Source organism: Perissodus microlepis, chromosome 16 (assembly GCF_051167445.1).
Source record: "Perissodus microlepis isolate ML-2025 ecotype Zambia chromosome 16, ASM5116744v1, whole genome shotgun sequence".
NCBI classification, from domain to species: domain Eukaryota; kingdom Metazoa; phylum Chordata; class Actinopteri; order Cichliformes; family Cichlidae; genus Perissodus; species Perissodus microlepis.
In genome coordinates, this window is record NC_140476.1 from 23,828,070 (window position 1) to 23,846,766 (window position 18,697).

General features: G+C 39.9%; 1 protein-coding gene across 1 annotated transcript in view; it reads left to right on the forward strand.

The window, feature by feature from the left end:
• Positions 1–18,697, forward strand: part of LOC146370959 (hydrocephalus-inducing protein homolog) — a 52,041-nt gene that overhangs the window by 24,835 nt on the left and 8,509 nt on the right. Inside the window, exons 34-80 of the mRNA XM_084908360.1 lie at positions 136–216; positions 350–499; positions 644–883; positions 1,231–1,360; positions 1,473–1,595; positions 1,815–1,985; positions 2,118–2,291; positions 3,005–3,177; positions 3,426–3,500; positions 3,661–3,844; positions 3,957–4,098; positions 5,423–5,549; positions 5,628–5,715; positions 5,840–5,931; positions 6,430–6,561; positions 6,853–7,014; positions 7,174–7,368; positions 7,501–7,701; positions 7,866–8,098; positions 8,191–8,373; positions 8,545–8,664; positions 8,747–8,906; positions 8,985–9,157; positions 9,353–9,551; positions 9,666–9,759; positions 10,177–10,270; positions 10,362–10,527; positions 10,610–10,692; positions 10,902–11,048; positions 11,194–11,284; positions 11,788–11,992; positions 12,175–12,407; positions 12,507–12,655; positions 12,818–13,013; positions 13,184–13,280; positions 13,853–14,092; positions 14,190–14,332; positions 14,855–15,079; positions 15,174–15,334; positions 15,611–15,705; positions 15,863–16,082; positions 16,211–16,411; positions 16,490–16,616; positions 17,029–17,194; positions 17,712–17,859; positions 17,972–18,179; positions 18,285–18,506. Of these exons, the coding sequence (XP_084764486.1) occupies positions 136–216; positions 350–499; positions 644–883; positions 1,231–1,360; positions 1,473–1,595; positions 1,815–1,985; positions 2,118–2,291; positions 3,005–3,177; positions 3,426–3,500; positions 3,661–3,844; positions 3,957–4,098; positions 5,423–5,549; positions 5,628–5,715; positions 5,840–5,931; positions 6,430–6,561; positions 6,853–7,014; positions 7,174–7,368; positions 7,501–7,701; positions 7,866–8,098; positions 8,191–8,373; positions 8,545–8,664; positions 8,747–8,906; positions 8,985–9,157; positions 9,353–9,551; positions 9,666–9,759; positions 10,177–10,270; positions 10,362–10,527; positions 10,610–10,692; positions 10,902–11,048; positions 11,194–11,284; positions 11,788–11,992; positions 12,175–12,407; positions 12,507–12,655; positions 12,818–13,013; positions 13,184–13,280; positions 13,853–14,092; positions 14,190–14,332; positions 14,855–15,079; positions 15,174–15,334; positions 15,611–15,705; positions 15,863–16,082; positions 16,211–16,411; positions 16,490–16,616; positions 17,029–17,194; positions 17,712–17,859; positions 17,972–18,179; positions 18,285–18,506 (7,419 nt within the window). The remainder of the gene's footprint in view (positions 1–135; positions 217–349; positions 500–643; positions 884–1,230; positions 1,361–1,472; positions 1,596–1,814; positions 1,986–2,117; positions 2,292–3,004; positions 3,178–3,425; positions 3,501–3,660; positions 3,845–3,956; positions 4,099–5,422; positions 5,550–5,627; positions 5,716–5,839; positions 5,932–6,429; positions 6,562–6,852; positions 7,015–7,173; positions 7,369–7,500; positions 7,702–7,865; positions 8,099–8,190; positions 8,374–8,544; positions 8,665–8,746; positions 8,907–8,984; positions 9,158–9,352; positions 9,552–9,665; positions 9,760–10,176; positions 10,271–10,361; positions 10,528–10,609; positions 10,693–10,901; positions 11,049–11,193; positions 11,285–11,787; positions 11,993–12,174; positions 12,408–12,506; positions 12,656–12,817; positions 13,014–13,183; positions 13,281–13,852; positions 14,093–14,189; positions 14,333–14,854; positions 15,080–15,173; positions 15,335–15,610; positions 15,706–15,862; positions 16,083–16,210; positions 16,412–16,489; positions 16,617–17,028; positions 17,195–17,711; positions 17,860–17,971; positions 18,180–18,284; positions 18,507–18,697) is intronic.

The window sequence follows — 18,697 nt, forward strand, 5'->3', positions numbered from 1 at the left end:
TTGAACCTTTGGTATTCTAAAGGCATGAGTAAATCTCTTTAATTGAAACCAGTTTTAACTTGCAGTAATGCGATGTCATTATATTTAATGACATATTGTTGTGCAAAATTTAAGAATTTCTTTATAACCCAACAGATGAAGACAATACAGCTGCTGAACCATGAGTCTGTGCCGTGTCACTGGAGCATAGCTGAGGAGGTTAAGCCTTTTAAAAAGGTATGACTGTTGTTATTTTTTGGATAATATAAAAAATGGAATCCACAGGCCATCTGTGTCGTGCCAAGAAAGATATCAGATAGAGAGAAATACAATAAATGTGATGCCTGCATTTGTTCTTGTTCTCACTCAGATCGATAAGTTCCTGCCCCTCTACAAGCGTAAAAAAGCCTTGCAGGAGCAGCGTCCACCTCCAGTGGTGTTTGAGATGTTTCCCTCCTCTGGTGTGCTGTCCCCTGGTGAACGGGTCAATGTCCACATAAAGTTCAAGCCTGCTGATGGGGTGAACTGCTTTTAATATTAGAACAATAACTGTTAGATATAATTAGTAGCATAACATCATACTGCTTAATCATGAAAAAGTAGCAAGAGAACGTGATATAAAATATGACAAAAGACCTACTGTTTTGCTCTATTTGTCTTTCAGTGTCCTTACAACAAACGGCTAGTGGTGCAGGTCGCTGACAGCACCCAGGAGGTGTTCATCACAGCTCAGGGTCAGGGTGAGGATCCACATCTCGAGTTCTGCCCTTCGGTACTCGAGCTGGGTCCTTGTCTCCCTGCCAGCACTGACGTTGAAGCTGAGGTTACAGTGAAAAACCCCTGTTCTTTCCCCATTGAGTTTTACTCCCTGGAGTTTGACACACAGTATCTCCAGGAAGAAGAGGTAGCACTTTTTTTCTATAGTTTCAGAAATATTGTTGCAAATTTACTTTAAAATGAAGTGCATGATTTTTAAAGGCAAGGCTACAAGTGGTGTAGTAATATGAAGAGATTATGTGATTTCCTTTCATTGGTAAAATATGGCATGATTAAAAAGGCATCAGAGAAAGAGACAAAGTAGAAATGCTGTGCAATGCAATTCTGATTGGGTAGTTTTTTTTCACTACAGTTAATCTCACACAGCTTTCCTGAATTAAATTATTTGTTTTTGTCTTTTGCATTATGTAGTGTCTCTAATAAGACATTTTTTCTGGGTTTTTAACTGCCCTCTCTTCTCATGGTCACATGCAGATTCTGCGTTTGATGCAGGATTATAAAGACAACAGTGTGTTACTACTTCCTCCACGTGTCCCGGGAGAAGGGCTTCCCTCAGAACTGCTGGACTATTACAAGGAGTATTGCTCCAAGATGAAAGATGAAGGTATCTTTAAAGATACCTAAGCAGCTATTGATAATATACACACAGTTATGTCAGCACATATTTGTTTTAATGTCTGTCATAATGTCACTTTTAATCGATCTGTGTGCCCCAGAGCTGAAGGCAGGTACGGGTCATGACGATCAAAATGAAGACACACAGGGAGGAAAAAATAAGCCTAAACTAGATGAAGACCACCCAGAAATTAGAACTACAAGTGTGAAACCACCTGAAATGTGTAAGTACAACAAGTTTCTTCTTTGCTGGTTCTCAGTCATCCAGGCTATGATCACCTTGAGTTGAAAGCAACAGGACTTCTTTGTAATGTCCTTGTTGTAATGATGTTTCACTTCTCATCTAACAGTTCATAAAAAAATGCCATCAATTTTCAGACTTGTGTAATTTTCTTTGCAAACATTATTTTGCTTGTAAAATTAACATTTAAATTCAAATTCAGTTTTCTCAGAATTGACCAGATTGGTGAGCAGCGAGAGTCTAAGACAGTTCGAGATGACCCCTATCTGCAGAGCAGTTGCCCGGCATATGGGTGTTGACCTGTCACCTGAGGCTCTGATTGGACGCAATTGCAGAGGCATTGCTATTATCGTATATGGAGCCCCACTGACAGGTTTAAAAACACATTCTGCAATGAAAGAATTTAAATGACGATAGTGTATAAAACAATCATCCCCTGCTAGAGTCAGTTAACTTGATATAAAAGGTGTGTGTGTGTATGTGTGTGTGTCTCTTTTTTTTTCAGGTAAGAGCAGCATAGCAGCTGCTCTGGCACTTCGGTATGGAGCAGCGTGCCTCTGTGTTGATGATGTGGTTACAGATATGCTTTTAAATGGCACTTCACCGGTTAGCCTGACAGCCAGACAACTCTTTGACTTTGCTCCTACAGAGCATGCTCAGAAAAATGCTAAGGAAGCTGGTAAGCTGGAAGCTAGAAAACAGCTTGTGATGGAAAAATGAGTAACACCTTTAACTGGTCATTTTCAGTTTTAAGTAAGCGGTTAAGAGCTGGGCTGCAGCGTGATTCAGCTGTCAAAGGAAAAGAGGGTGCGATCTGGGCAGATTGCCAGTTTATTGCATGGTCTGAAAAAAGCATAATCTTTAAAAACCGTCCCAAAACACAGGTACATGTTTTGAGATCAGAAAGGTTTTAATATGGTTAGAAAACTGAAATTAAATTATGAATTTATCGTTGGCGTGAACAGGTCAAAACAAAAGACACAAAATATAGCCTGATATCAGGCAGCAATACTAACTCTTTATAGCCTGACTCTCACATCTGCAGCCAGGCAAACACAAAGAGGACAGAAGAGTAAACCTTCTCTATATGTGATTGTTGATTTTTATTAAACTGTTTTGTTTGTTTTTTCATTTAGCTAAACACATCTTAATAGTTGTACTATAAAGTGATGAAGAAAATGTACACGGCAGTATAAAAACTCACCAGAATTTAGAAAATGGTCTAAAAATGAAAATTTCCTTGGGACTAAACCATTAGAACCTACACTTACTGTATCCTCTGCAGTAAATTAAATGAAGCTTACCCCCATCCTTAGAGATATTTAAGATCTTTTACAGTAAGGCAGGATACCATAGCAGAAGAGTAACTAAAAATTACCCACCTGCTACCAGGTCTGGTCATTGAGGAAACGTCTAGATCAGGACCCACAGCACCACTTGAAGCCTCCGATCCAGATTCATCGCCTTTTATACTAAATACAGCCAACAACTGTGAGGACAACAGTAGTGAAAATGACTCCAAGGCTCCCCTGATGACTGAAAATCAACACATTGTCCATTGTCTGGTACATTTTCTCGAAGTATCTCCGTATCTGTTGTCTTTGAGCTTTTCACAGGACTTTATTTTGTTTGTTTTTACTTTTTCTTTCTGTTTTAATGTATTTCTTTTCTCTATGAATTGGTGGTCTGGTCCTTGCTTTGCAGTTAAATAATTCATTTAAATTTAATTTCCTTTACACCTCTATACAAAACTATTGTATAAACTGTGAATACAGATTAATTGTTACTCATATTTAGTGTGATTTTGCTTCAGGGAGGAGATGTGACCACACTGAGGAGTCTGTTGCCTGAGCATTTACTGGTTGATATCCTAGCAGAAAGATTTCAGGTGAGGTATTACATGGTGTGTATATACAGAAAAGTGCAAACTGAATAACTCTTAGCCAGTGCTGTGCAATAAATTGGCACAAATAAGGAATGTTTTCTCTCATGTTTCTCTATTTATTTTGTAATTCTCTCTAATGTTGGTGCTTACGTTGTGATTACAGTTAAGCGATTGTTATCGTGGAATAGTGATTGATGGCCTGGACTCAGCGTACACTCGGGTTCCAGCGAGCACTCTGCAGGTTGTTCTCAAGGCCTTAAGTAACCGCAAACACATCTATTTGGTCAACTTATCTGACTCTTATACAGCCCTGAAGGCACGGGAAAAAGCTCAAAGCGAAGCTGAAGGTAAAATATTTACAGACAGAAATTCTTATACCTGTGAACAGAACTTATAGTTGTCATGTTTATGTATTGAATTAGATAAATGACCAAAACTGTGTGTGTGTGTGTGTTTCAGAGGCTCTGCAGAAGGAGAAAGCTGCCAGGGAGGAACAATGGCTGCAGGACATGGATGAGGAGGAGTATAATGCTCTGCCACAGGAGGTGAAGGAGCGCATTAACAAAAAACACAGAGAGGAATTCCGACAGCAGAAGTTCAGGTACTGACAATATTTATTTTTTTCAGTGAGGTTTTAATTTCTAGTTTTACCAAACTGCACAAAGTCAAAACTGATGTTTTAGCTTGATGAAATGGACACAGTCATCAATGGTATGATCAACATGCCTACTGAGGCTCAGTTCTCTGGGTGAAAATGCCTTGTTGATGCCAGAGGTCAGAGGAGAATGTCCAAACTGCTTCAAGCTGATAGGAAGACAACAATAATTCAGATAACCACTTATTACAACCCAAGGTATGTAGAAAAATCGGGTCCGTCCTGCCTTGTATCAAGGGTTCAGGCTGACGGTGGTGTAATGGTTTCAGGGGTATTTTCTCTTGTTCCCTAAGTACCAGCTGAGCATTGTTTAAACACCACGCACACACAAGCCTTTCTGATTGCTGTAGCTGTCCATGTCCATCCCTTTATGACCACAGTGACCACATCTGCTGAGGGCTGTTTCCAGCAGGATAACACACCATGTCACAGATCATAGAGCGTCTCAAACTGGTTTCTTGATGGTCTCCATGAAATTCATTTCATTTTACTCAAATAACTTTCCTAGTCACACAGTCTCTATCCAATATAGCAGCTTTGGAGTGAAAGCCGAAATCTGCAGCAACTGTTTAATTCTGTCATGTCAGTATGGACCAGGATCTCTGAGGAATGTCCCCGAATCCTTGTTTACTATGTTATGAAGAATTTAGGCACTTCTGAAAGCAAAAGGGAGCCCAACCCAGTGATAGCATTACATGCCTAATAAAGTCATCATAAATGATAAGGGAGGTACAGAGTGGTTAATCCATGGAATACAGATGATTAAATTAAATTTCATATTTAAGTTGTTAAGAAGAAAAAGAAAATATAAACACAAATTATGAAAAATAGCACATTGGACTGATTAAGTTCTGCAGTGAACACTTCCAGTTTTTAACATTCGTCTGAAAGGTGAATTTTTAATCAAAATAGCATATTCAAATAATACAAACAATAATAAATAATAAATACATAATATGTGCTTTAACATTTATATCAATAATTGTTTAGAATATGGCATAAGCCACTATAACCACATTTTGAGGTATTTGATGTCATTCATTTTCTGCTTAAACCAGTTATAGACTTAGATTTACTATATCTACCATGTAATAAAAGCCCTCATAGTGATCATAAATATAGAGACTTGAAACTACTTCTTGCTTCCTTCTACATCCAGGAATATTGTGCACAGTTTTACTTATGCTGAGCATGCACAGTTTCACTCAAATACCAGGAATATATTCAAGTTCAAATGAAAGTAACTAAAAACAATTCACTTGTGTGTAAGGGAGCAGATGGCGAAAGAGCTGGAAGAAAAGAGGCAACAGGAAGAGAACCAAAGGTTAAAAGAGGTGGGTGGAAAGAAGGACATTAAAGAACCATCAAGGAAGAAGAGCTTGCTGGGGGTAAAGCAGGTCTGTATCCAGTCTGAAGACCAGCAAATACAGAGAAAAATTAGAGCACTGAATTAATTTCTCCCCTTTCCTCTGTAGTCAACATTGAATGTGCTAAGGGCATCTTCTGTTAACGACTCCAAAGAGCAATTAGGGGACACAAGAGAGCAATGTCATCTAAATGAAGGTGCAGACAAGTGTAAAAAAAACATGTAATATTTTATAAAATGTAATATAGAGTAAAAAATGAAACGGTTTATAGAGTGCAGCATAATCAGTTACTGAGTGACTTCTGGTCATTATTCCTACAGAGCATCATAGCAAAGAGGCCGATGATCCACAGAAGCAGACAGAAGGAACCACAGGTTCTCCTCAACCCACAGACACACTGGAGATAGACAAGGTAGATTAGAGCTTGGCAACGATGTCAACACACTCAACCCCAGTGCATTATTTAAAATGGTAGATATGTATTGCAGACTAATTACCTACTTTGTAACTTACTGGAGTTTTTATACTGCATGTTTGGGATACATTATTTCATAACATTGTGTAATGTTGTACAACAAATCAGATATGAGGAATGATGGAATAATAAATTGAGATGAGTTCTTACTATTTTAACAACATGTGTGATTTTTTTCAAGTATGTTTTGAATACTTACTTGATTTTAATTTGAGAAAAAAGGGATTCAAGAAACAAAAGTACTTCTTGTAGGCCTATCTGTTACTATGTGTGCTGTGAAATCTTCAGCTTCTCTTACTTTAGTTTTTAAAACCACTCAATGAAGAATTAATGATTTACTCTGCAATCCAGTGTCTTGCATTCTGCACAGGATCTAATTACATTAAAGTATTTAATTTTGCTTTTATATCTAACATGAATCGTGTTTGTTGCCAGAATACAGAAACTGTAAATGTGAAGAGTGCAGGAGAAGAAAAAGAGTTGAAAGATGGAAAACAAGCAGGGGAGAGGAATCAAAAAGACAGAGCAAGAAGACAGAGAGAGAGAGAGAGCTTACCTGCTGGGAAGGTTTGTACAAATATGCCATTTAAGGGCTCTTTGTTAAGTCAATAACATAAAATCTGAGGCCTGTATTACAAAGCAGGATTTAGTCCAAGTAACTTTGGGTCCAATCCTGGGTTTTCCGTACTTCTCATTCAGATGCTTCGTACTCGCCTTGGTAACTTATGCTGTAAACCTAACCTGTTCTGGTGCACTTTATGTTCTACATTAGAGGTTAACAGACTCACATCATTGCCTACTAACCATTCAAGTGCCACCATTCCTTCATTCTCCATTGCTCACCATACCCCCATTCAGTCCCGGGTGGAGAACCTGCAGTCTAAGTTCTGTCAATACGAGGAGAGCCAAGCCCTGGTGGAGCATATCCTGCAGCACTGGGACCGGCGCCGGGGATTGTTGTTGGTCCCACTCCCCACTGAAGATGCTTTAGAGTCAGCTGAAGTTACAACAGAGAAGCAGGTGTGTTAGCTGGCCAACACACCTGGTGGTCCTCCACCAGGCGGCCCTCCAATCCCTCCTTTTTTTTAACTTAAATGTAAGACTGCTTGGAAAATTGGAAAGGTGTGCTATAATTCTTTATCCTTGTTTGAATCCAAAATATTTTTTCCATCTACACAGTCCTCTGCTGATAAGAAGAGCAGGAGAGTCAGTAACAAGCTCATATCACCTTTGCACAGTCAAATAGCAGGACTGTCAGAAGCAGAGAAGGCAGACGACAAGGCATCTCCTCTGGACATTCCATATATTGTGTTAAATGTAACAGAAAAAGACTACATGAGCATCATAAGCAGCTCTTTGCCTCCCCTAGATGAGGTATAGCATCATTTCACAGATCTTTCATTTTTATAAAATTATTAATTATGTTTCTGTTGAAAATGAAATTGTTCTTTCATAAGTTTAAGATGAATTCCTAATCTATTTTCTTTTCTGCTTTGGTCTCAATAGGTGTTGGATGATTTAGGGATAGGTCCTAGTGGCCCTCCAATCCCTCCTTCTGTCACCTTCTCTGTCGTTCCTTTTCCCAAAAAACGAGAGCAAGCTAAACTAGAACAGACCTGTTTCACCTTCCTGGTTCCTTCAGGGCTGGATGAAAAGGACAAGGACAAGAAAGAGGACGAGCTGCAAGCATCCGTTTTAAAGTTATCGGTAATGTCTATACAAAAAAATCATTCTTAATTTGAGGCAAAATCTGAAACACAAGCAACTTGGACCTCATGTCCATTTAACCCACACAAGCTTATTTTGGTGTTAAAAGCATGAAATTTTAGGTTTTTAAGTCAGAACACTGTTTGTCTGCTGTTTTTGTAAAGGAAGAGGCAGCAGGCTCTAAAGGTCATGGCAAGGCCACCATTAAGGACAGCACAGTGGCGAAGGACAAGGATAAAACGGGCCGAGAGATTCAAAGGAGCAAGAAACAGACTTCCACCAAAACAAAAGCACAGGGACCAGAGCGTCTCGGGTCACGTTCACATGCCTCCTTCCACCCCGAGGACACTGACCAGGAAGAACATCAAGCAAGCTTGGAACAAAAACGCAGCCATATGTAAGACGTACTGCAGAATCACTAATGTTCATTAGTGTTTTTTAATTTGTTGTTGGTGCTGCTTGTCTGAATGTGTGCTTGTATGCATTTAGTCTGACAGCATTTCGCTGGGTTGTGCCAGCTGGCGGTGAGGTGGTACTCAAGATCTGGTTCTACTCAGAGTCACCAGGAACTTTTAAACATACCTTCAACTTTGAGATAGTCGGGACCCGGAGACTCAACCAGCTCATCTGCAGAGGAGTTTCTACCTATCCTTCCATCAGCAGTGATTACATGTCAGTCTGCGTAGTGTGATGAACTAATGTAGTGAAATAACTGCAAACGGAGAGGTTGTAGTTGGCGTGTTGTGTTCTGCCTCACTTTGTAAAAATCTAGATCTATTTTTCACAGATGAATTAAGTTTGAAGCTTTTTAATAGTCTGACTTTTTGTGTGTGATTTCCACAGGACTGTGTTTCCCCACAGTAAGAAAGTCACTCAAACTAAAGAGGGGCTTCTGAAGACCTATGTAATTAAACCTGGATACTTTGAGTTTGGACCTTTGCTCTGTGGCAAGACCAGAGACAGGTGAGAGGCAGAACGATGGCTATAAATGGTTTCATGTGGTTGTGGCTTTCTTTGTATTTACAGATTCACGTGTGTTTTCTAGATACAAGGAAAACAGGTACCCCGAGAACTCAGAGAAGCTGGTGATTCACAATAACTCATGTCTGGAGGCTGAGGTCCAATTCAGTTTCAAGCATGATACGCAGGCCACCACATATCTGTTGGACCCCCCAGCCATGACCCTCAAACCGAACCAGAAACAGGTAGAATAGCACTAATGCTGTCTGATAATTTTACTCTACTTTCTCTACTTACATTTAAATACTTTTCCACCCTACAAGGAGTTGACGCTTTGGTCGTACCCAACAAAAGTAGGACAAATGAAGGACGGCTTGATTTGCCAGATCAAAGACAATCCTGAGCTTGTGGTCATTGAGCTTTCGTGCTGGGGCGTTCGGCCAGAGTTGGAGTTGGAAAGCAAGCATTTGCACTTTGACAGGATTTTGTTGCACAGGTACCAACATATACCGCAGTAATTCAGGGAACACGGATAACTATTGCTCAGTTTACAGATTCAAAAGTGAATTTGAAAAAAAAAAACATGAAGAATTTTCTCAAAAGAAAGGAGCTTCATGATAAAATCCAAATATGCCACAGTGGATAATTTGGGATTTCTCTCTCTTCACCCAACCTTTTTTATCCTGCCCAGGAGGGACAGCCGCAGCATTATGATGTATAATAAGACAGCTCTGCCAGTGTCCTGGAGATTGCAGGGTGTGGAAGAGTTGGGTGATGAGTTCACTGTGCCACAAGATCAGGGCATCATCTCACCTAACTCTTCTTTCCCTTTGAGCTTGCGCTTCAGAGCCCGAAGGCCACTCAATATTAAGAGAATCTTACGTCTGGAGGTAGAGTACAACCAAAGCAGTACTCATGCTGTAGTTAATAAATAACATGAAATAAATGAATATATTATAGACATGTTATACACACAGAAGTACATCATGTGGATTTTTTTCCAGGTAGCCGATGTGGAGAAAATTCTAGGTGTTGTATACACTGAAAATATTCAGGTTACTGCCGAAGCCTATGACGTGGACCTGGAAATCAGTCCAGGTACAAATGAAACAGCTTTTCGTTTAAATGTGAAAGTGAATGTGGGCCTTTTATTGATTTAAATGCAGTAAACAATCCGATTTTGACCATTTTGAACCTGCACTTCCATTCTCCACATTTTATGCAAAAGAAGGAGTCACATAAAAATGATATTTAAGTTGAAAAAAATGTAACAAGGATGTTACAGTAACTGAAAATCCATCATACAGACATTGTTATATACATTTATATTTCCTTAAATAATGAAAATTAAGTAGAGCTGCCTTTTTATCATGAGGAAATATTTTTGTCACAGAGAACCGGCATCTAACGCAGCTAAGGACCATTAACAGATAGCACTGCAAAATGACTGACTGAGTGGGTGGCAGGATATAATAACCACCAATAATGTACTACATGCTCATGTTTCTATGTCAGATGGCTGTCTTAATTTTGGAACCATCAGAGTCTTTGAGGATGTCAGACTGTCTCTCAGATTGAAAAACCAAGGAAAATATGAAGTATCTTACAAGTGAGTTTAAACTGATAGTTTTTGCAATATTTTATTCATATAAAGGTTTTCATGGAACGGTCATTTAATTTTATTGTTCTCTTATCACAAGGTTTAATGTTGAGCAGACAGACCCAGCGCAGTCAGACCTAAACTCCATTTTCAAAGTGTCTCCTCAGTGTGGTAGTCTGATGCCCAACAAGCCCACAACAGTGAACATCCTCTTCAAACCTGATGTGGAAGTGTTCATTAAAGACCAACCTATCCTGCCTTGCCAGGTTCGATCCATAAAAAGTAAAAACTTTATTTAAAAGATTTAAATAATTGATAGCTGACACTGAGTGAGCTAATCTTTTGCAGGTGATTGAACCGAGCATTGGGACAGGAGGAGAAACTGTAGCTATCGTGGCGATCAGGGTTTCAGCCCGATCTGTTTTCACCAGGTGAAGGCCGATTCACGCTCTCATTAATTCTGCACTATTAATATATTATTTATTAATAGTGCAGAAACATTATTGTATTATCGTATTATAGTATAGAATTTGAAAAACGGTGTTTCTTTCATCTCATTTCCAGCCTCTTATTTTGTTCATATGAAGCAGCTTAGTAGTTGTTTTTTTGTTTTTGGTGTTTTATGTTCGTCTCTCTTCAGGTACAAGATCACACCTTCATCCGACTTGAACTTTGGTCCCCTGATCTATGGCAACAAGAAAAGCCAAAGCTTCACCATCGAAAACAATGGGGTCTTTGAGGCCTCTTTCACCATCTGCTGCATGATCACAGATCCCGTGAGGACAGGGTAGGCCAACAGAACAGACAAAAACAACACATCCAGCACATGTTATTTTAAAGATATTTTTAGTTTTAGTTTTCACAAAACAAAATTTTGTAACATTTATTGTTAATAAATTGTGTATTTTTTTCTCTTTACATTCTGGTCTCAGGGGTCCAGGTAAGACTATATCAAGAGAGACCCTTTCAGGGAGGCCCAATGCTGCCAAAATACCACCAGAATCCTTTCAGAGTTTTCTTCAGGTGAGAGAACACTGGTGAATTTCACACCAGTGACAGTGCCTGATAGATGGTCCTGTTTGTGGTTTTACAGTCATTGGACTCTTCATTAATTTTCTTAGAGTTACATTTTCTGTTTATTTTGAGATTAGTCAAGCTAATAATTAACACATGAATAATCACAAAACAGTCCTGACATTTTTTCTTTCAGTTCCTTTGAGTTGTTATGGATTTACAAAAGTAAAACAGACAACATAGACATTGAAAAGGTCTATAAAGTGAATTAATAAGAAACATGATAAAACCCCTTAATTTTAACAGGGAAGCAATACAAAAAACGGTGATGATGGTCATGAAATAAAATTGTGTATAATTTTGTGTCTTTGATTTTTATGCTTAATAATTTTTAAAGCAAAATAAACTAAATTCTGCTCTTTGACATTAAATTTGATTTCTTTTTGTAAGTACTCCTTTCAGTATTCTCATCACCTCTCCTTGCTTCTTCTGATTTTCCTGAATTCTTCCAGAATCGCCTCAGCGTGGGTATGTTCTCAGTGTCTCCCTGCATTGGGAGCCTACAGCCAGGGTCTCAGCAGCTGGTGACAGTGGACTGTGTAGCTGAACAGCTGGGCAGGTGGAGCCAGGGTCTGCACATTGACATCATTGGGCGTGACCCCTCAGACCATCCTGATGGCATACCCTACACACTGCTGGCTGAAGTCTGCAAGCCAGGTGAGAGCTGCATGATTCTTTTTTGATCAGTAAAGCTGGTCAGGCTCAGCTCTACAGTCCTGAAATTACCAAAGGCATATTAAAAAGATTTTTGATCAAAGATCAAATTCTGTTCTAAACTTACTGCTAGCCGTTCTTTGACTTAAATCATATTATATCTAGCTCTTTTTTTTGGTTTCTAGGCATAGTATTGGATATGGCCTCCATCTTTGAGGAACACCATCTGTGCTGCAGCAGTAGCCAGCTTTCTTCAGAGCAGTTTTGCAATGCTAAAGGGATTTTTGTGCTGGATGAAAATAAGTTTATCTTCAACAAAATCCTGGTGGGTCAAACCAGCCAAGCTCGCTTCAAACTCACCAACAGCAGCAAGGTCCCCTGCATGCTCAGCTTGGCCATCAGAAGTGCTGGGCCTAAGGTGAAGTGTTTAAAGTCACAAGGATAAATGTATATAGGACTGTTTCTGTCTATCATAATGTAGGTAGAAGTTTGAGTCTAAAATATGTATGTTTTACAGTCATCCCGACACATTGAGGTCTTTGACTTGCCTGTGACAACACTGAGCATTCCCAGCTTCTCGCACGCATTTGCTGTTGTCACCTTCACACCTCAGGCAATGGAGCATTACAGTGTTGTGTTTGAGGCCAAGGTGGAGGGAAGTGGAAGGTAAAGAAGCAAATGACTGTGTATGCCACTGCGGTGTTGTCTTTAGTTTTTCTATCCCTTTTTTATCCCTGTAACTACTGTATATAATAACAGAGTAACAGCACCGGTTGTTTTCTGCTGCTGACTTCTCCCACCCTGCTCTCTTCTCTCTGCTGGATTAAGAGTGACACCCACAATTAAGACCAGCGTGCTGGAGTTTGACCTTTTGGGACAAGGCACTCTGCCCAGTGTTTGTGTGGTACGTCCAGGTCTGAGGAGCAGTAAAGGAAGCCCAGTGCTGCACTTCAGACGGGTACCGGTAGGGCGCAGACATATCCGACCCCTGGTGCTGTTAAATAATGGAAATGTTCCAGCTGAGGTGAGAAGAGGGAAAAATTCCAAATTCCGTCTGTTTACCCATTTTAAATTCAGCAAAACCAAATTATACCAAAATATAAATATTATTATTTACAATGCATTCAGAAACATAACAAACAGTCTAGGTAGGATTTCATGAATAATGAATGTGTTTTCTGAAAATGTGTATAGGTCCAGATTGACATGCTGGATGAGCATGGAGTGTTCACCCTAAAAGCTGTGTCTGACAACATTAACACCTCCGTGGACTCCACACAGCGTGCTTCAGGTAAATAAAACTTGTATTTGTGAAACAACGCCTACAGAAAAGTGCACTGTAATTTTAACTGTAATGTTTTAATGCTCGTTTTACCACGACGCTCTGAAAATACAGCTGACATTTCTTTAATCTAAGCACACACACTGAATCCTTCATGCAGTGAAGCTTGCCTGCTCACTATTGTCTAACTCATGGTCAAATCAGTCACTTAGACTTCCTGACACATTGCAGAAACTGAGTTCTTAAGGCTGTAGTGTGACTTTCTCTCCTAAGTGGCCATCTTAACATTGCTGGGTACTGTCTTACATATTGTTGTAACGATTCATCGCATTAGCTGGCAGTTTTTCATAGTCCATGAGCATCAACGTGACCTTATTGCAAGAACTTCCCATTCAATTTATGTCCCAATTTATGATTTATGGATCCTAACCGACATGAATCGATTTTACCCTGTCTTTTCTTTGAGGTCAAGTGTGATCTTGTTTTAGTTTAACAAATGCACTGAAAACTAGTGGGTGAGGCTTTAAACCATTCACACTTCCCACTCCTCAGTGATTTCTGACATTTTTCCTTCTCCACAGAGCACAAATCGGTGCACAGAGTAAACCTAAAGCTGAAGATTAATGAACCAGTGGAGATTGAGGTTGGCTTCTGCTCTGATAAACCCTTGAGTGTCAAGGCAAAAATGTCACTGCAAGTGAAGGACAACCAGCAGAGCAACACTACAATAGAAGTAACAGGAGAGGCTTACCAGCCAATCGTCTCTCTAGATCACATCAGCAGGTCGTTGCAGGATATAGATCATGAAGATGAAAAAGAAGGTATGGCATAAGATTTTTTTACAAAACCTCCTAATCTTGTGATTTAGTTCAACAGAAGCTTGAGTCTTTTATTAAAGACCTAATTTCTCGTTTATAGGTAATTATGAGGTGCTGAATTTTGGTGACTGCCATGTAAACGTTCCATACAAAGAAAGTTTTACTATGACCAACCACAGCAGCAGCCAGGTGCTGAGGTTTGAGTGGCCCCCTAGTGGACCTCATGTCAGCTTTTCACCACAGGTAAAATATCAACAAAGTGGCAGAGGCTGTCAAAACTGTTAAATGGTGGAGCCAAAAAATACTTTTTCATAGCAGTGATAAAATGTGCATTGTCAAAAGTTGCTGGTTAGTTTGGCATTATTTTTGAAACAAAATAATGCCTCAGTGCAATCAGCATTTCTCTTGTGCAATAATTAAATAATTTGTCGTTTTAAATATGTACCAATGACTTTATATTCATTTATTTATTATACTTGCTCTTTTTAAACTTTGTATTGATGGTTTTTTTGTTTTTATGTGAGCTTGTGCAACATAATTTCGTTCTGCGTTACATATTTGAGGTAGTGCTGACAATAAAATGACAATGACAATAAAAAAAAATCTTGAATCAAACCAGCGTCAACAAATAGTAAATACAGCTATAGACATTATTTCTGAACACACGCAGTTCCTTTCCTAAGACATTGATTGTAGTAATTTTACATTTTCTCTTGCTTGTTTTACTGCCAGCTCAGGAAAACATTTAGCTGCTTGTTGTTACAGGTGGGACACCTTCATGCTGGTTGCTCTAAGGAAGTGATTGTCACATTTAGCTCCAGCAAGGCAGTGACTCTGTCTCAGCTGCAAATGAGATGTAAGGTTTGCCAGGTGGAGTTCCAGCAGCCTGTAGAGGAGGTAGCTGACTGGGATGACCGACACAAGACGGTACACTGGCTGAGTTCTTCAGAGAAAGCTTCGGATGCATCCAAACAGGCTGTAAAGGACAAGGTACATGTGGTGCCTAGCTTATTGTGCTAGAGAGACAAGTGGTGTCAAATGCTGTATAGGGAGACAAGTTAATAAATCACATTCTTTTATCCAGGTGATAAGAACAGATCCTGAGCCTTGCTGCTCTGTGGTCGACGGCTCTCAGGTGGAGCTTGAATTACGCATCAGTGCTGTCTGCGACTATGTGAAGTTAAGCTGCAGCACAGACACCATCCTCTTTGAGAACACCATGCTTTTCCAAACCAGGCTGCAGCAGTAAGTCAGGTTTTGTGTACAACATATTCCAAGTCATCAAACCTAATAATATATAACATGGTATTCTTGTGAAACATTATTTGGGGTTTCTTATTCATCAGATAGAAATGAAAATACTAAAGATCAAAAAGATAGCCACTAAAGGCTTATATGTGATGTATATCTAACATTACATTCCTCAACAGTGGGCACCATAAATGTAAATTCAAAAATATGTCTTTCTTTCTGAGTATTTCTGAGTGTTACTTTTTTTGTTGTCTGCACACACGCACGTAGACTGCAGGTAGTGAATGAGGGAAGTATGAAGGTGGAATTCTCCTGGGAAGTTCTCATGGATCCAAGCAGCAATATTGTCAGCTGTGACCAAGAAGGTACGACAGAAATATTATATCATCAATATTATTGGGTCAACTTGTCATTGTTGGATTTGATCCTGAAAATAAGTGCTATTTCTTTCTGTACCTACACGTGAATACTTTAAAACCTGGACTTGACTCTGTGTAAATGTCTACATGTGGTGTTTAACAGAGGGGACCTCGACTTCTCGACCTGGCAGCAGATCAGCAGGATCACTGACTGAAGCCCGTCCTCTGGCGAACTTGTTGTCACTTCTAATGTTGAACCCTGAGCTTCCTCCTTTCAGCATTGAACCCAGCGTAGGGACCATGAAGCCGGGTGCCAGGCAGAACTTCACTGTTCGCTTTTTACCCCTGCAGGTGTCCACTTTTCAGGGAAAGCTGTTTTGCAGGTAAGGGAAGTGTAACATTTCCATGCAGGTAAACGTTTAACTAGGTATTTTCTTCAAGTTTTTTGAAAATGGCATCAATGGTTTGGATGCTTTTCTTTCCTTTTTGTGAGTATGCACATTTCTTCCAGTATTCAGAACTTGCAGGATGGGGAACAGGCCCCGTGTATCTCAGTGTGTGGCCGCAGCCTTTTGCCCCAATTCCACTTTGACCTGGAAGATTCAGACTACATCAGTGGGAACCGTCGTAACTCTGAATTCAGTGGCCTTCTGGACCCAAACACCAGAATTTTGGAGATTCATGCCATTGGTTTGTCTGTACCATCAACAAGGTAATAGCAAGTAAGGTTAGAACTTCTATCTCTGTCAGTGTAACCCGGGATGTTTCATGCTCTCGGTTGACTCTTTAGGTCTTTTAGTGTGGTGAACCCAACCAGTAAGCCCTACTCATTCAAATGGAGGTGTGAGGACAAAAGTAGGAGCCATTTCCACTGTCTCGTTCCATCTGGTGTCATTCCCCCTGGGAACAAAGCAGAAGTAAGAATAGACAGAGTGCACCCCCCATAACAATGATGGTCTTTTCGTCGTAAAGTATCTCACAGAGTGTACTACCTCATTCCCATCTTGATCTCATTTTCTCCATTTGTCAGTCTTGGGTTCTCTTCTTTTACCTTTATCTGTCTTTATTCATCTCACTCACTCCACGTGTTTTTCTTGAACTAACAGTATATAGCATTATGACCACCTGCCTGATATCTAGCCCCCCACCCCCACCACCACCTCTCTTTTGCCATGAAAATACCAAATAACTGTGATGCACTGGGTATTCTGATACCTTTCTATCAGAACCACCATTAACGTTTTTGGCAATTTGAGCTCCAGTAACTTGTCTGTTTTCATGAATGAGTCTTGGCCACCCCTGAACCTGCTTTGTCTGCTTTGTTTGCAGGTGTGTTTTGAGTATGTTGCCGAGCAGCTGGATGCAGTGGAGTCCTTCTGGACCTTCATTGTTGACACTCTATCGCTATCTGTTCCCTTCCTATGTGTGGGCACTGCTAGAGAACCAATCACCTATCTCGACAGACCTCACTTTGACTTTGGGGAACTGCTTCTTGGTAATTCAGTTTTAATATATACAAACGCAAACGTTCAAATAATCCCTTATACTTATACTTTGTGCGTATTTGCTTCTTTTGATGGTAAAATTAGATGATTTTTTGTCTTTAACTGGCTTGGCTAATGAAATGCAACAAAGAACACACGTCATTCAATACAATCTTACAATTGAGCATAGATTTACAGCAAGTGTGATGATGTCCTGCTCTGCCAACTCAGTCCCTGCCTGCATCAGCTGATGGCTCTACCAAATCCAGTTGGCAGCTCTCACACAGGGCATGCTACCTAAGTTGCTTTAGCCTGCCCACGGTTGATGTGCATCTGCAAGCTGCTTTGCAACCCACTTCCAACACAGCTCCTCTTTCAGTTTATGCCTTAAGATTAGTAAATATACTGTCTCTAATGATATCTTGGTGTTAATGGCAGATGTGTTGCTACAATAGGTTTTTCTAAGAATAAATTAATTTATCACATTCTGATACAGATTACTTTGAATTTTTCCATGTACTCTTAAAGGACAAAAAGTGGAACAGGCAGTTAATTTTGTGAGTGAAGAGGAAGAGCCCTTCCATTTCTCTGTGGTTCCTTCATCTCTTTTCTGTGAAGACCAGCAATCGAGGCTCATATTGGAGCCCATGACTGGCACAGTGGCACCCAAAAACAGGTTAATGACATTATAATCTTAATTAGATAACGATGAAATATGCTCCCCAATGGCATGTTATAGAAAGTCTAAGAGAAAACTGCATCAGATAATTGTAAACTGTTTTGTGCAGGTTGCCGTTATTGGTGTCATTCATACCTTCCTGTGAAGGTTATGTGAGTTTCAAAGTGGTTCTGAGGGTGAAGAAGAAGTCAGAGCCACTCACACTGATCATTAAGGCTGATTGTTTCACCCTGAGCACTTCTGTACAAGTTGAGAAGCCAGAGGGGGGCCTCAAAATGATTGCCCCCAACCACCAAGAAACTCTGGACTTTGGGGAGGTCAACACAGTTTGATGATACAGACAAAAATATTCATATGTATATATGTACAGTCACCTTCCTTTACATGACAACTTAGAGCTTCCTGTGTGTCTGTCTGTACAGGTGGGGATTTCAGAGCAATCCAGTTTTACTTTTCTGGTGTCCAATCTGTCAAGATTCATCCTGGAAGTGAACTTTGAACTAACGGGCCCCAAAGCACTGCAACAGCACTTAGTCACAAAAACACAAAATGCTGCCATCGATGCTGGGAAGCAGCTGCAGTCTTCACTGTGTTTTTTCCCCCAGTGCATTTGCAACCTCAAAGACGTCAAACTAAATATCAAGGTAATAGGCTGGTGTGGATTTTTACAGCGGTAACATGCTTTAAAGGATCAGCGAGGCTTTTAAGTCTAAAGGAAAACATCATGCTTGTAGTTCTCTTTTAAGACAAGCTCATGTACATGTAGGCAGTTTGGCTGAAGTTATCATTTTCATTAGCAGTTATTGTTATACCATAAAAATAGATCATCTTTTAG